Genomic DNA, 16,905 nt, shown 5'->3' with positions numbered 1-16,905 from the left:
AAATAGGGATGGGACTGGGATAGTCACTTGCATCTCCGAAAAGATCAATGATGCATTTTGGAAGTTTTACTTTGAACTATACCAGTCTGAACATTGTGAGGATGGATGGGCCAAGATGGAGTCTTTCTCTAAGAAGCTGGAACTTCCAGTTGTTACCTCTGAACAGCTGTTTTTTCCTTAATGCCCCTTTAACAGAACAAGAGACACAGGAGGTTGTGAAGCAGATGCAAAGTCGGAAGGCGCCTGGCCCCAACGGTTTCCCCTACTGAGTTTTACAAAGAATTTATAAGTATACTGTTGGGACCAATGTTAGACAAATATAATTACTTGCATAGCCACAATCGCCTCCCACCATCCCTGAGAGAGGCTAATATTTCTCTCATTCTTAATAAAGACAAGACTCCAAAGGAATATGCCTCCTAAAGACCCATCTCACTTTAAATTCTGATTTTAAACTGCTAAGTTTTTTGCATTAAGATTGGAAACTGTGCTGCCTTCCATTGTCAAGGATGACCAGATGGTTTTATGAGTGGCGGTAGATCCTCTAATAATATCAGGAGGTTGCTGAATATGATTTAAGCTTGTCAGAAGCAGTCGGTTCAGGGATTAGTGATTTCGAGATGCTGAAAAGGCATTTGATGGGGTCGACTGGCCGTACCTCTTCTCTACCCTTGAACCCTTGACTTTTCACATTGGTGATTGAGCTGCTGGCAGAGGCGATCCGTAGGGACCCTAATATAGCTGCTCCGGATGTAGGATCTAAATCGCATAACATCACATTATACGGAGATGATGTTCTTGTTTTTTCGTCAAATACAGTGGTCTTGGTATCCAATTTGATACAATGTATCAATTCATTTGGCTTCTTTTTGGGTTATAAGTTTAATTTCTCAAAATCGGGGCCATGTCTATGAGGGTGGGGGGTGGGGTGCCTTAGGAGAATCTCTGAGGTAGACAGTGAATCATGTTCTCCTTCAAATAGTCACAGGAGGGTTTTCTTTATTTAGACATCTTTGTTACTCCAGTCTTTGATCAGTTGTTTAAGGCCAATTTTGCCCATTTGCTCAACAGGATTAAGCAAGGTCGTCAGCGATGGGAGGTGCTTTCAATATCCTGGCTAGGCTGGGTAACTCTTATTAAAGTGAACGTTCTCCCCATTTGTTATATTCTATACAAATGCTTCCTTTTATTTTTCCTCGGCAAACATTCCGGAGACTTAACGGATGGTTTTGCTCCTTTATTTGACGCTAACCTTATCAAGCTGGCTAAATTATAGTTGTCTCATGGATTGAGGGGAGTGGACTACCTGGATATTAAAAGATATCAATCAAGTGACCATCTATCTTTTGTTAGAGACTGGGCTTGTGAGGATCCAGTGTTAATATGGCTAGATATTGAGCCCTCTCAGGCAAAGTGTCCCCTCATTAGCCTGTTGTTCTTCAGTAATCCAATAATTATTAATACTGTTAAGGGATGTAGGGCAATGTGGCAGAGTGAGGTTAATATATCCAAAATGTCCTTTCTTACCCCTATAGCTAGTATGCTGGGCTTTCAGCTGGGGTAATGAACCCCAGATTTAAGCTTTGGGCAGCTAGGGAAATCTCCTGTTTGGGTGATTTATTTGAAGGTGAAATAATGATGTCCTTTGACCAAATAACTCATAAGTATGGTTGCGCTAGCAGAGACCTTTTTTGCTTTTTTTAAGTCAGGAATTTTATTAAAAAAGGGACCACGCTTTTGATGGATCCCTACAGATCTGTTTTGGAGAAGAGGGTGTTTCATGCTAAAAGTACTCTCTCTATTAGTACTTTTCATCATTTGTTAGAAGGTGATCTTTCAGATGGCATTGAACGACTTAGTGGGGTCTGGGAGAGAGAACGAGGGGTTGAGATTTCTATGGAGACGTGGGAGAACATTTGCTAGAATGCGAGGAAGATTTTGATCTGTAATAGGACCTATACTATGCAGTTATAGATTCTGCATAGGATCCATTTGGGCCCACACCATCTCTCAAAATACAAGGTGGGAGTATTTTCATTATGTCCTAAGTGTAAAGTAAATATCAGTACTCTCACTCATTGTTTATGGTCTTGCTGCAGACTCCGTGCATATTTGAGTGCTGTGGCAGGAGTTATAGAGGGTTCTTGGAGACCGAGGTTAAAATGGATCCTATCTCTCTTCTTCTGGGCCTATTCAATCTTTCTTCTCTGGACACTCATGGGACAAAAAATTTTTTTAACATTCTCACTTTTTGTGCAAGGAAAAATATTCTAATGTGGGGTTTCTGAAAACCCCATGGGTCTGTCAGGTTGGCATAGGTTTATCATGGAACATAGTCCTCTGGACATTTTTACAAATATGGTACACTGGAAAACTGGAATTTTTTATAGGATATGGCAAACCTTTTTAGACTATCTGGATGTAAATTTATCTGCCATCTTAACAAGGGCTTTTGTGTAGCCATGACAGCTTGATCCAGCATACTTGATGTCCTCGAAGGAAGAATTTTGAATAAATTCATGTGTAATACTCAATTCACTTGAAGGGCAGGAGCTAATGTTTTGTTGTGTTGAGCTGTTTTATTTATTATTCCCTTACTGTTTTTATTTTACATGAGTATAGTGGTGCTTTTTTTCCCTCATTGTTATATACATATACACTAATGTTTTGTTGGTGTTGTAATTTTATAAAAGTTTTTGGGGTGGTACAGAGGTTCAGCACTTAGCATTGTTGCCTCAGAGTAACAGGGACCTGGGTTTGATTCCAGCCTTGGGTTACTGTCTATGTCAAATTTCCACATTCTCCTCACGTCAGTGTCAACTTCCTCCCACAATCCAAAACATGCACAGGTCAGGTGAATTGGTCATGCTAAATTGCCCATAGTATTAGGTGCATTAGTTAGGGGGCAATGTAGGGGAACAGGTGTGGGTTGCTCTTCAGACGGTCAGTTTGGACTTGTTGGACCGAAAGGCCTGTTTCCATACGGTAGGGAATCTAAACAAAATCTTGCAATAAAAATATTTATAAAAACACAATTATATCCTATAAACAGGACCCCAACATTATTTAATTTTTCTGTCCACAGCATTTATTTTACTTGAATTCAAATACAGGAATGGGTGCAATTAAGTCATGACATCGTCAGCTTGTTCAGTAAACACAGACCTCTGGTACATATGATACATCTACGGCGCTAAGATTTTGTCCCAGTCTGTTATTCGAGACTCTTCAGCCAAAATACTCCAGTTAGGGGAATGATCAGACGCGAGCCAGTTAAAATCGTCTATAACATTCCAATTGTTTTTCGTTCTATCTAAACCCGCTAGCTCAAAGTCCTTTTCAATGCCTTCGTACTTCCAGTTAAATGGAGCAAAGGAAACTCCAGTGCAGTCCTCAATGATAGCTCGGCTGGTCACATGCAAATATATATTAGCATCCTTAGTGTTATGGGTTCGCAGCTGCTGACAAGCGAAGGCAAAGGTGCAGCCAACGGACTGGTCAATGAACACGGAGGTAGAGACAGGTCCGCACAATACCTTCGAATTAGTGACATTCTTGACATGGAGAGTGTTGGGCGAACCCAAGAGCTGGACCACGCAGTTCGTCAACCGGGTCAACAACACATCCTTCCCGGTGATCTCGTCCGCCCGCCGGACCAGCATTTGGGAGTCGGCGTCCGAAAAACCGCAGAGGTTTTCATCGATCGCGACGGGGTCGCTCGGTTTCTTGTCGGACGGGGAATCGACGGACTTGGTTTGTTTGGGGGCGGCACCTTCTTTCTTGCGGGACTTGAAAGCGAATTTCTTCTTGGGCAGGCACTCCTCCCTCTTCTCCGACACCATCCCCTGCAGCCTCTGCACGGCGTCCTGGGCCTGCCGCAGCTCGTAGGCAGACAGGAACATCATGCTGTCGTTGACAAACTTCTGCAGCCGCTGCATCTTCTGCAAGATTTCCTCGAAGCGGGCATTCAACGCGCTTCGGTCGGTGCCTTCGCAGCTTTCCAGCAGCGCCTCGATCGCCGCCCTCTCCTCCGAAAACGCCATGTTGAAAAAGTTGGACTTTTCCTCCTTCACCGTGGTCACATCTTTGGCCATTTTCCTCCTCTCCACCCCCTGCTGTCTCTCCTGGTCTCTCCGCTGCAGGATCTCCACCATTTTCTCTTTGCGCCGGTCATATTCCGGGATTTCTTCCGTTAAACTCTCCCGGTTCTCACTCTCGCCGACCAGCGCCATCTTGAACCGTTTCTAACCGAACTCCCAGCATCGAGCCATTTAATTGGTCCAAACCCGGGCCGCGTGCCCCGGTGCTGGTCACTCTGATTGGCTGGTACCATAGGTCAGCGGTCGATGGGTGCAGTTCCGTCGTTGCTAGGCTGAAATCTGACCAATAGGAACATTCTTTTAAACAAAAGGCAAGACCTTGGTAATGTGAGGCAGCGCAATCTTTCACAGGAATGACCATTTATTAGCACTGAGGCAAAATGGAAATTTAATGTGGAGCATGTTACAAACAAAGGGTGTGGGAGATGTATAATATAAAGGAAGGAATTTTATGGGGTGGCATGCGAGAGAGCAAATAGGATAAAGTTTCATGGTAGAAAAGCTTAAGGATATATCACAAGAAAGGATGTGTCCACATGAGCTGTGAGAGTACAGCAAAGCAGAAGTCTGTTTATCCATTCACTTAGTATTCAAAGTATATAACAAACAACAAAATAGAACATGAAACAATATGGAAACAGATGTTGTGATCTGATATTACTGATCTCAACGCTGGGTCCAGGAGGCTGTAAAATACCGAGTTGAGAATTGAACTGTTGTTCCTTGAGGTTGCAGTAAGCTTCACTGGTGACCAAAGATTTAGGAATATAAACAAGGTGGGAAAGTAAAATGACAGAAAGCTCACAATTATGCCTGCAGCATGAATAGAAGGGCTCATAAGGCAGTCGCGAACCTGCATTTAAGACCACATTGTGAGCATTATCACAACTTTAAAGTAGCTTTGAGTAAATTACTTTTTAATTTGGGAAGAGTGCTTTGGGTCTTGGTGTGAGGGTGTTTAAGGCTTTGAATGGTGTGAGAAAGGAAGTAAACTGATGGGTGTTGCATCTCCTATGCTGGCATGGATAGGTAACTAGGAAAGGGATAGCTGAAGAATGGTTCAAGGTGTTGTAGAGTAACGGGTCCCTTTGGAATTTTAAAAGGGAAGGACAGGGAGAGATGTGATTAGTGGAGGCTTTGTGTTAAAGGTAATAAAAATGGCAGTGTTCTGTTCCAAAACACATACAGTAGGATGGAAAGGAGAACAAGGGAAACTTTATGTTAGTTTTAGAAGGGAGGGGTTGGTTTGGAGCAGAACTGTAAATAATAGATTAAACATAGTGGAGTGTACTATCAATCCTTTAGGGCTGAGAATGTTTGAAGAGAAAGGAAGACATTAGAAGGTTGAGAAGAACAATTAGAGGAACTGAGCTGTGAGAAAGTATAGTTAAGTAGGATGTGCGACACCTGTGGGAGATAGAATGATGGAAGCGTAACAGGTTTAGGGCAAGTAAAGGCGGCAGGGTGTAGGAAAGGAAGAACAAAGGGAGGGAATGTAATAGGATAACATAAGAACAAAAAAAGCAAATGGTTTCTGGTAAAATAGCTAAAAGATTTAACATACCAATGGATGTGGTGAATTTGTATGGTAGGGACATTTTAAAAACTTTTTATTTCAGGTGTAGGGATGATAGTGAGTTGCCCAACTTCCACCACAAGGGAGCATAAAATTGTAACAAGTGGTCTTGGGCACCTACCCAATTCAGAAAATCAGAATAAATAATCTTCATCCAAAGCACGGTAGGAACGTCGAACTTGTTACCACATGGAGTGGTTCAGGTGAGTTATTTCACAGAGGTGTTATGGCATAGAAGGAGGCATTGATCCACTGTGTCTACACCAGGTCTTCAAATGAGCATTATTACTTAGTGTCAGTCTTATGATTCTTCTCCACATCTTTGCACATTATTTCAATCTAAAGAAAATTTCCCAATGCCCTTTTAAATGTCTTAACTGATTCTGCTTCCACTGTAGATGTATTTAAGAGGAAACTGGACAAAGGGAATAGATGGTTATAATGGTAGGTTAGATTGGAAAAGATGCCAGTTGTCTCTAAGGGAGATGAAGTACCAGCATGAACTGATTGGGCTAAATTGTTCATTTCTGTACAATGTATACTTTGTGAACCATGAAAAATAATAAATATATTACAGGAACGAAATGCAAATAACAAATAAATGATAAAACATGACTGTTCAAAATATATTCCATGCCCTATGGTGCCTACCAGTCTTAGAACCAAGCCTACTTACAAAATAAAGCAGCATGGGCAGTAAGGGGTGCATTATCAGACTGCATTGGATTGGGATAAGATAGAGTACTTGGGAAACTTGATTCAATATGGAAATTTGGCATGTGGGTGAAGGAAATGTTTTAAGTCAATTTTAATGCAGGTCAAGCTTGCTGTGTGTGGAGCTGTGAAGGGAGGAGTATATGTTTCTTTCTGAGCAGCTAACGATGGCAACTATTCCTCAAAGTTGAGAATTTTTTATTTTTTAAGATCAACGTAATTTAAGAAAAATAGTTTATAATAAATAATACAGAAGTAAGATTAAGGTATGGCAGTACAACTCAGCCAAAGTGGAATACTCATCTGGTGGTTTCTGGCGAGTTAGGGCACTTGATGAGAACTGGTCAAGCACATGTAATGAGTGACATTGCTGCACAATCTTGATATCCAAGTTCAGGAGCCAAACAGTGGCTGAGGTCACTGTGGTTCATTGCAAGACATATAACTATGTAGATAGCATATTCAGAGAGGTGGTCACACCACAAACAGGCATGCAGCTAGAAAGGGAATAGGTGACCACCAGGTAGTCAAAGATAACCAGGCAGATAGTACAAAATCCCTTAAGGTCTTGCTCACCAATGGGTTTTTCATACTTAATACTGGTAAAGGTAATACTTCCTCAGAAGAGTGCAGTAAAAACTTGGCACCATGTGGCCCAGTTGTGCAGGAGGGAAGGAGGATGAGGGGGGAGTGCAGTAGTGAAAGGGGAATGGATAGGTATTTCTGTGGTTGTAGTCTAACTCCAGGATAGCATGTTGCTTCCCTGGTGCCAAGGTCAAGGATATTACAGAAAGGTTGTGGAAAATTTTCTGGGAGAAGGTGAATAGGTAAAGGTTGTGGTCCATGTTGGTACCATAGTCTAAACTCACTGGCGAGGAAAGTGATTGAAATGACTATTTAGGATAGACGTGTGATCAGAAAGAGCCAGCTCAGTTTACTGAAGGGAAAATCAGGTTTAACTAATTTGCTGGAGCTTTTGTAAACTGATAACAGAGAGTTAGTGAGGATGACACAGTTGTTATGGTATATACATTCTTCCAAAAGGCAGTGCTAAATAACAGAATTGCGAGAAAAGTTATAGCTCATAGAATATGAGTTGGGGTTGCAATGTGAGTTAGGCTGAGGGACAGGAAAGAAAGGCTAATGGTTGATGGATATTTTCAGGCTAGTAGGTTTGTAATGGAGTTCCCCAGGAGTCGGTGTTGGGAATCTTGGTTTCCTGATTGAAGATGGCAGTGGATCTTGGGAGCTGAACCTAGGACTTGTCTGCTCCCATTGGTTTTCTTTCATTGTTTTCCTTCTTTTCACTTTTGTTCTTGCTTTTTTCTTCATTTTCTTTTTAAAGCCTGGAGAGTGACAAGTGAAGGAGGAAGCCTCCAGTGGCAGCAACACTGGGATGGGGTGGAGCCCAGGGGTTTCCTGTCGAATGAGGAGGTGGTCCTGGGCTGAATCTTTTGGCTCAGACTCTCAGACTGGGTGGGGTCCAGTTCCGGAGTGGGCCTGGGTGTCTGAAGGAGCGGAAGCATCAGCAAAAAGGACTTGGCAGATTGGCTACAGCGTCAGGAGGAGTGTTGGATTGGGAACAAGAGGCTTCCCTCACCCCCAGCAACAAGGTGGCTTCCAGCAGCCCAGTATGGTAGTCTCAGCCTGGCATGGTGGTCTTCTTCACGGATTGAAAATTGGTTGGCTGACAGGAAACAAAGAGTAGTGATAAACGGCTCCTTTTCGGAATGGCATGCGGTGACCAGTGGTGTGCCACAGGGATCAGTGCTGGGACCGCAGCTTTTTACAATGTACATTAACGATATAGATGAAGGTGTTAAAAGTAATATTAGCAAATTTGCTGATGACACAAAGCTGGGTGGCAGGGTGAAATGTGAAGAGAGTGTTAGGAGAATAGAAGGTGACCTGGACAGGCTAGGTGAGTGGACAGATGCATGGAAGATGCAGTTTAATGTGGATAAATGTGTGGTTATCCACTTTGGTGGCAAGAACAGGAAGGCAGATTACTACCTATATGGAGTCAAGTTCGGTAAAGGGGTACAACGAGATCTGGGTGTTCTTGTACATTAGTCATTGAAAGCAAGCATGCAGGTACAGCAGGCAGTGAAGAAAGCTAATAGCATGCTGGCCTTCATAACAAGAGGAAATGAGTATAGAAGCAAAGAGGTCCTTATGCAACTGTACAGGGCCCTGGTGAGACCGCACCTGGAAAATTGTGCGCAGTTTTGGTTTCCAAATTTGAGGAAAGACATTCTGGCTATTGAGGGAGTGCAGCGTAGGCTCACGAGGTCAATTCCCAGAATGGCGGACTATCTTATGTTGAAGATTGGAGCAACTGGGCTTGTATAAGCTTGAGTTTAGAAGGCTGAGGGGATATAATTGAGACATAGAATATTATTAAAGGATTGGACACTCTGGAGGCAGGAAGCGTGTTTCCACTGATGAGTGAGTCCCGAATCAGAGGTCACAGTTTAAAAATAAGGGGTAGACCACTTAGAACAGAGTTGAGGAGAAACTTCTTCACCCAGAGAGTGGTGGATTATGGAATGCTCTGCTCCAGAAGGCAGTGGTGGCCCAGTCTCTGGATTTGTTTAAGAAAGAGTTGGATAGAGCTCTTAAGAATAGTGGAATCAAGGGTTATGGGGAAAAGGCAGAAACAGGATACTGATTGAGGATGATCAGCCATGATCATAATGAATGGTGGTGCTGGCTCGAAGGGCAGAATAGCCTACTCCTGCACCTCTTGTCTATTCAGTGAAGTATAGTGGGTATAGTGGTCTTGTCTTGGTGTGTCCTGGGTGTGGTATTCTCGTCCCGGAATGGCAGGCTTGTCCTGGCTGTATCTTCAGGGTATTCCATTGTTCCTTAATCAGCTTCCCCCCAGCCCAGGAGCCATTAACTGAACTGTGACGAACTTTGTCTAAATGTTTTTTATTATATATGATATCCGTCATTAATATAGCTGCTGTGGTGTGACGGCTTATAAAACTTTTCACTGTACTTTCATGTAAAGTACATGTGACAATAAATTTCTATTCTATACATTAATGATCAAGATCTTGGTGTGCAGAGGACAATTTCAAAGTTTGTAGATGATGTAAAACTTGGAAGCATTGTAAACTGTGAGGATGACAATGTAAAACTATAAGTTGGTGGAATGGACATAAATATGGCAAACGATGTGAAATGCGGATAAGTGTGAGGTGATAAATTTTGGTATAATGAAGAAGGAGATGCAGTATAAAATAAAGGGTGCTCCCCTGGAGGGTCTGCAGGAAAACAGCCTGGGTGTACATGTATACAAGAAATTAAAGATGGCAGAATAGGAAGACCGAACAGTTGATAAAATACAATAGTCTGGGCTTTATTTATAGGGGTATAGAATGTAAGAGCAAAGAAATTATATTGAACTTTTATAATGTAATAGTGAGACCTCAGTTGGAGTACTGTATAGAGTTCTGGGCGACAGACTTTAGGAATGAAATGAATACTTTAGAAAGATTGCAAAAGAAACTTATGAGAATGGTCTCGAGATGAGACACTTCAATTGTGAGGAAATACTAGAGGAGTTGGAACAGATTTCCGTGGAGAGGTGAAGGGTAAGCACAGATCTGATCGAAATTTTCAAATTCATGAGGTGGGGCAGACAAAGTAGATGGGGAGAAACTGTTCCATCATAAAAGGATCGTGGAAAAAAAAGAGAAAAAATTATATTGAGAGAGATTTAAATAATTTTCAGAAGAGGCAAATGTAATGAGAAAAAAAAATCATTGCAAGTAATTAGGATTTGGAACACACTGCTTGATTGTGTGATGTAGTTAGTTTCAATTGAGATATTCAAAAGCATATTAGAATGTTATTTACATAGAAACAACATTCAGTGTTATGGATAAAAAGCAGGAAAATAGCACCAAGTCATTCAGCGAGCCAGAAAATAGGTGATGGGTATCTTTATTTACAATACAATGATTTCAATAATTTCAATACAGAAACAGATTGATGAGGTCATTCAGCCCATTGTGTCTGTGTCAGCTGTTTGACGCAGCAATCCATTTAGACTCGTCTTTCCACATCATTACTCTTTCCTCCAAGCATGCAATTTTTTCCTTGTTCAATTATTTACCTAATTCCCTTTTGAAAGTTTTTATTGAATCTGCTTGCTGAACCCTTCATACAATGCATTCCAGATGACAGATATTGATTGCACAGAGAATGTGTTATACTTATGTTGCCTCTACTTCCCTTTGCTAATCACCTTAACAATACTCTCTAGTTATTGCCCCTTTTGCTATTGGACACAGTTTCTCCTTACTAACTTTCAAATAAAACAGCACAATCAAATTATTACTTTTTTCTGTTGTAAGGAGAACAATCTCAGTCTTTCTTATCTCTCCACATAACTGAAGTCTTTCATCCTTGTTACCAATCTTGTAAACGTCCAATTTGCCCTTAAGGCTTTGACATCCTTCCTAAGATGTGGTACCCAGAATTAGCCACACATTTAAGGTTAGACCGAACAAATTTCAGAAAGTGATTGTAACTTCATGTGTGTACCACCTCTTCTCGGGTATCTTTCTTCCTTAAGTTCAAATTAGTTGGGGGTGGAGGGATATTTATTAGGATTTTTTGCTGAAATTGAAAATCTTATTTATTTCATAGCAGAGGATTGATGCTGAAACTGTAAAAACTGTTAGGCCATAGCTAGAGTATTGTGTGCAGTTCTGGAATCCACATTATAGGAGGGATGTGATTATACTGGACAGAGTATAGAGGAGATGAACAAGATGTTGCTTGGCTGGAGAGTTTCAGTTATGAAGGGAGATTGGATAGACTTTGATAGTTTCCTCTGCTCCAAGGATTGAGATATATGAAAATATGAAGGGCAGAGACAGGAGATGAGAATACATTTTTCCACTTGGTGGAGGGATGAATACTGGAGGGCATTGATTTAACGTCTAGAGAGGGGATGTGAGGAAATTTGTTTTCAGTCAGAGAATGCTGGGAATCTGGAACTCACTGCCTGGAAGGTGGTAGAGGCAGAAACCCTCATAACATTGAAGTAGTATTTACGTGTACATTTGCGATGCCAAAGCATACATTGCTATGGGCCAAGTCAGATTGGAATAGTTAGGTGGTTGTTTTTGACCAGCACAGACTTGCAATGAGCTGAAGTATCTTTTTCTATGCTGTAGATGTATTTGCGATACTAATGTGAGGGTATGGAAACTGCTTAGTCATGATGCTCCAGTCATCATGTGTGTTGCTGTGGTTTTGGTGCAGGTAGTATTTTCAGCTTGCTGCGTGTAGAAGTTGTAGATACCAGAGCTATATTGACTTGTATTCATTTAACTGCCTTTAATGTAATAGAATGATTCAAGGTATTTCTCAGAAGCATTATGAAGCAGAACAGAACACAGATGTAGAAGATGACAGGAAGATAGCCAAAAGCTTACTCAGAGGCTGGTTTAAAGCACTGTCTTAAAAGGAATAAAAAGGTAGGGAGGCACAGGGATTTTGGGAGGGAATTCTGGAGCTTAGAGTTTAAGGAACTAAAGATACTGCCACCAAGAGTACAAAGATTAAAGATGAAGTTTGCCACAGGCTAAAATTAGTAAAGTGCAGATATCTGAAATGATTGAGGGGATACATGGGATTACAGAACTACAGAAGTGCAAGACAATGGAAGGAGTTTACAAATACGAGCATTTCAAAGTATTGCTTGACCAAGAGCCAACATAGGTCAGTCTCTAGGCACTATAGAATATGGGAGCTTTGCTAGACGTGTAATAGAATAGTCAAGTCTAGATATAACAAATCCATAGATGTGCAAATGTGCTGAGGCAGGGGAGGACCTGGGTGATGTTATTGAGTTTGATTTAGTCAACCTCGGTGATGCTGTACAAATATGAGCAACTCACTTTGGAATCAGAAATTACATGAGGAGACAGAGTTGGCAGCTAAGGATGGAATATGTGGCAGAGAGCAAAAACATTGGTTTTGGGCTTCCTAAAAGTCCAGTTAGAGGAAATCTCTGGTCATTCTCTGCTGCTACAAACAGTTTGATAATTCAGCACCTTTGGAGGAGTTGAGAGGTTGTAACAAGGTAAAGCTGGATGTTGTCCAGATCCATGTGAAAACTAATGCTATGTTACTGGATAATGTCACTTAAGGGTAGTATGTAGGTAAAAGGAGGTGGCTAAGGATAGAATTTTGGGAGACACCAGAGATGGTAGTGTGACAGCAGGAAAAGAGCCTTTACAAATAATATTCTGTTTATGTATATAGAGGGAAGGATTCAGCCAAATAAGTCCTACCCAGCTGGATTACAAAATCATGACAGGTTTCAGGTCTGGTGACTAAAAGAAGAATTGGAGATATAAGGGTTGAGGAAACTGGTCAAGGAGTTTAGCAGTTAGTTAGATATGTTGTGGTTCTATTCGTCGAGCTGGGAATTTGTGTTGCAGACGTTTCGTCCCCTGTCTAGGTGACATTCTCAGTACTTGGGAGCCTCCTTTGAAGCGCTTCTGTGATGTTTCCTCTGGCATTTATATTGATTTGTATCTGCCGCTTCTGGTTGTCAGTTCCAGCTGTCCGCTGCAGTGGTCGGTATATTGGGTCCAGGTCGATGTGCTTGTTGATTGAATCAGTATATAAGTGCTGTGCATATAGGAATTCCCTGGCTGTTCTCTGGGTGGCTTGTCCAATAATAGTAGTGTTGTCCCAGTCGAACTCATGTTGCTTGTCATCTGAGTGTGTGGCTACTAAGGATAACTGGTCACGTTGTTTCATGGCTAGTTGGTATTCATGGATGCGGATCGTTAGCTGTCTTCCTGTTTATTCCTATTTGGTGTTTTGTGCAGTCCTTACATGGGATTTTGTACACTACGTTGGTTTTGCTCATGCTGGGTATCGGGTCCTTCGTCCTGGTGAGTTGTTGTTGAGAGTGGCTGTTGGTTTGTCTGCTGAGTTCTAGTGGTCGCAGTAGTCTGGCTGTCAGTTCAGAAATGTTTTTGATGTATGGTAGTGTGGTTAGTCCTTTGGGTTGTGGCATGTCCTCATTCCGTTGTTTTTCCCTTAGGCATCTGTTGATGTGTACATGTAGTGTACAAAATCCCATGCAAGGTCTGCACAAAACACTACATAGGACAAACAGGAAGACAGCTAACGATCCGCATCAATGAACACCAACTAGCCACAAAACGACATGACCAGTGTCCTTAGTAGCCACACATTAAGATGACAAGTCGAACATGAGTTCGACTGGGACAACACTACTATTATCGGACAACCAAACAGAGAACAGCCAGGGAACTCCTAGAGGCATGGCACTCATCCACTGATTCAATCAACAAGCACATCGACCTGAACCCAATATACCGGCCACTGCAGTGGACAGCTGGAACTGACAACCGGAAGCGGCAGATAAAATCACTATAAATGCCGGAGGAAACATCACAGAAGTGCTTCACAGGAGGCTCCCAAACACTGAGGATATCACCGAGACAGGGGACGAAATGTCTGCAACACAAATTCCCAGCTCGGCGAACAGAACCACAACAATGAGCACCCGAGATACAAATCTTCTCCCAAAGTTAGTAACATAGGCAGCAAGGAGCTAATGGTTAGATAGGGGTAATATTGCACACTAGACCACTGTCAGAAAGAAAGAAGGTATGGTATGTGTCAGGATGTAGGTGTGTAGCATGTTGCATGATGATATTTGAAACAGGTAAGGATTTCTGAGGAATAGGAGACTGTGCAATGAAGCTAGAATAAGGCAATGTGGAGTTAAATTTGTAGGAGACATCTCTATTACCATCTTTGAACTTCAGCATGTCCAAGCTGCTATGCTCTTTTCTGCTGTTGCTTGTCTGGAGTGGTAGCCTCCAAGTAATGCTGTAGTATTCCTAGAGCCAGCTAAGTGACAGAAAACAGTTGCACCCAAAGTCCAGCTCTCGAAAGCTACTTAGTATGAAAGATCTTGCTAACTCAGCTAAGACATGATTCCAAAATCCCTAAGAGCAATAATAATTACCAGAGACTTTCCTTAATCGAGACAGGAATCTTTTCTCCAGTGGTTATGCAGCTCTATTTTTATTATTTTAGTTGGAATAAAGGGGCAGAAAACTTTAGAATGATTTAATAAAAATTCACAGTCAGATGCAATGACTCTGAAGATGTTCTTTGTTATACCTTTTCAAACAATACCAACAGATACTTGCTCTCTTAATTATAGTTTGGTAGACAACTGAAGTAGAATAGTGGAGATATTGTGCAGCTAACTTCAGGGAGGCAGTCAAAAGCAGGCCGAACTTTTCACATTCTTATCAAATTTTGGTTTTGGATATCAGGAATAGATTAGAATGGTTGTTACAATATACTTTTAACTAAATTAAGATTAAATTAAACAAAGTATTTGAATTACTTTTTCAATAAAACAAGTTTTGCTCAATTGCATGAAACTATGATCAACACTTTCTAAACAAATCGTGGTGCAAATTTTACCTGAATTATTAAGTTCAGTACAAATGTATGTGAAAGTATTTGTCAGACCCAGTCAGTGGAAATAATCACGCTTTTACAATTGTAATTGACCAAGGTAATCCTTAATTAAAAGTCAAACTTTGCAACTTATAGAACCCATATTCTAAACAAAGGCTATTGTACTTTCTGTACTGTCCTGGAAATCGTGCAAGTATGTTTTTCTTCAAGAGGTTCCTGTGCGGGCAGGGATAGATTGTATAAAACACAGAGTGAAAAAGACTACGCCATCGTAACGCTTTCGTGTTTTCTATATTGAACACATTGTGAGATAGCAGAACATAAATTACCTTAATACCTGATGTTTACATGCATTAAAACAAATACATGTACGTTTAGAACCAGTAAACATATGCAACAGAATGAATACCTGCCATCTTCGTTCCTAATACGTAGTTATTTCATACACAGGTATTCGCATATAGATAGAACTAAGAAAATTGACTAATTATTGACAGAGCTTAGAACCGTGCAAAGTAATCATTGCATTTAACTATATTTCGTGAGGCAGAGATGCTTTAAAAAGATTCTTACAATTAAATACATGATCAACTTCTGTAACATAGATATTTCCACTCAGGTCGCTAAAGCTAAACAATTTATTCGTGGTTTATCAAAAATTCTTTCAACATAAAATGAAATTACACTCACAGACTGTTGCAAAAGTTGGTCTTTTCCCGATGCTTGAACAAAATAAAATAGCGTTGTTGAATTAGTGTTTTTGTACAGTTTAAGTTACAGCATTGGCCATACTACGCAATCAAAGTGGAATTCCGTCCCACTATTCAGAAACGAATCGCATCAAATATTTGATCGTTTTAAGTTTGCCATGAATATAAGCCGATTTCTGAAAACGACAGTTCAACAACCATCCCAACAGAAGTTTTGTTTTGTAAATACTCAAAAGGAGTTAGAGAGAACAACATATTTCCACACTCCCCCACTGGGATATTCGATCCAGAGAAGAGTCCAGCATTTCCAATGTTCTACAATGAAAAGTTCACACCAAATTTGCAAAACCCTACTCAGACATCCCTGTGGCGTAAGCATGGAAGTGAAAAAAAGATAGTCACCACAGATCTCTTAACTTTTCTTTTCCCCCAAATAAAGATATTTTGTTTTTAAAAAGTTGTTATTTAATGTGTGAAATGTAAAGAAATCAGACTGGGATATATTAAGCGCAGTAGGACTGACTCACATCAGCTACTTCTGTCCCTCCCATCCCCGCGACAGGGGACTGAGCAGTGACCAATTGGCGCAGCTCGGGGATTGGGTGGGGTCTCCATCGCTGGCCAATGGGCTGCCGTGGGCGGTTGCAAGGCGCACGTTTGTTTGTTCAGGGCAAGGACCCCGGCCCATGCGCAGCGCTTCGTGCAGCGGGGGGGGGGGAGTTGGCTTTGCTGAAATATCTCGGTTCACTTTCCTTACCAATTCCAGGACATTTCGCTTCTGCTTTTGAAGGAAAATACAATAAAAGAAATATATCTACATCACATACAAGTAATAACCCCGGCTTCCAAAATCTTTGAAAATCGCAAGTTATTTGCCCTTCCAAACCGATGGTGTCATGTGATCCTGGGACCCAGCAAGAACAAAATTTCAGTCCAATCTCGACAATAAAACACAATTTATTAGGGTCTTTGTTTCTTATTGCTTTGGAGAGTTGGGGATATAGAGGGGGGAGGGGAAAACTTACGAGGAAATCGAGTTTTTTCCCTCCCCCTTTTGAAAATAAATATTCCCGCAATGGAAATGTTTTTCGATGAAATCAAAAAAAATTTGGGAAGTAAAACATTCAAACGGAACAGAAAGAACAACGATCCTGGCACTTACATAAAAATAAGTTTTCAAACATTTCCCACTCCCCACTTTCGCCCCCCCCACCCCAAGAGGGAAAAAAAGGCACATGAAACAAACATATGTTCAAACAAAGCAAAGTGGCTTGTTGATTTTTTTTTTAAAAAAGAAAGG

The 16,905-nt window shown here is 41.2% G+C and overlaps 2 protein-coding genes across 4 annotated transcripts in view; one reads left to right on the top strand and one right to left on the bottom strand.

The window, feature by feature from the left end:
* Positions 1-3,068: 3,068 nt before the first annotated feature.
* Positions 3,069-16,350, bottom strand: tbcc (tubulin folding cofactor C). Of its 2 annotated transcripts, XM_060831416.1 has the most exons (3): positions 16,133-16,350; positions 15,586-15,617; positions 3,069-4,379 (listed from the first exon to the last, which is right to left on the bottom strand). In XM_060831416.1, exon 3 carries the CDS (start codon positions 4,230-4,232, stop codon positions 3,186-3,188), a length of 1,047 nt encoding a protein of 348 aa, XP_060687399.1. In that variant the 5' UTR covers positions 4,233-4,379; positions 15,586-15,617; positions 16,133-16,350; the 3' UTR covers positions 3,069-3,185. The 2 variants fall into 2 exon arrangements, with proteins under 2 accessions (XP_060687399.1, XP_060687398.1); XM_060831415.1 differs by lacking the exon at positions 16,133-16,350 and having other exon boundaries at positions 15,586-16,120.
* The window catches only part of LOC132819728 (BRD4-interacting chromatin-remodeling complex-associated protein-like), a 76,681-nt gene continuing 76,084 nt past the window's right edge, over positions 16,309-16,905 (top strand). For both annotated transcript variants that reach the window (XM_060831412.1, XM_060831413.1), the window contains exon 1: positions 16,309-16,434. The gene's annotated coding sequence lies outside the window, so the exon portion shown is untranslated. The remainder of the gene's footprint in view (positions 16,435-16,905) is intronic.

The sequence above is a fragment of the Hemiscyllium ocellatum genome, chromosome 10, assembly GCF_020745735.1.
Source record: "Hemiscyllium ocellatum isolate sHemOce1 chromosome 10, sHemOce1.pat.X.cur, whole genome shotgun sequence".
NCBI lineage: Eukaryota > Metazoa > Chordata > Chondrichthyes > Orectolobiformes > Hemiscylliidae > Hemiscyllium > Hemiscyllium ocellatum.
Note: the sequence above shows the minus strand (reverse complement) of the source record. Positions and strands in the feature narration are given on the sequence as shown.

Coding starts and splice junctions, on each gene's coding strand:
- tbcc (XM_060831416.1), bottom strand. CDS start 4,232: ATGGCGCTGGTCGGCGAGAGTGAGAACCGGGAGAGTTTAACGGAAGAA.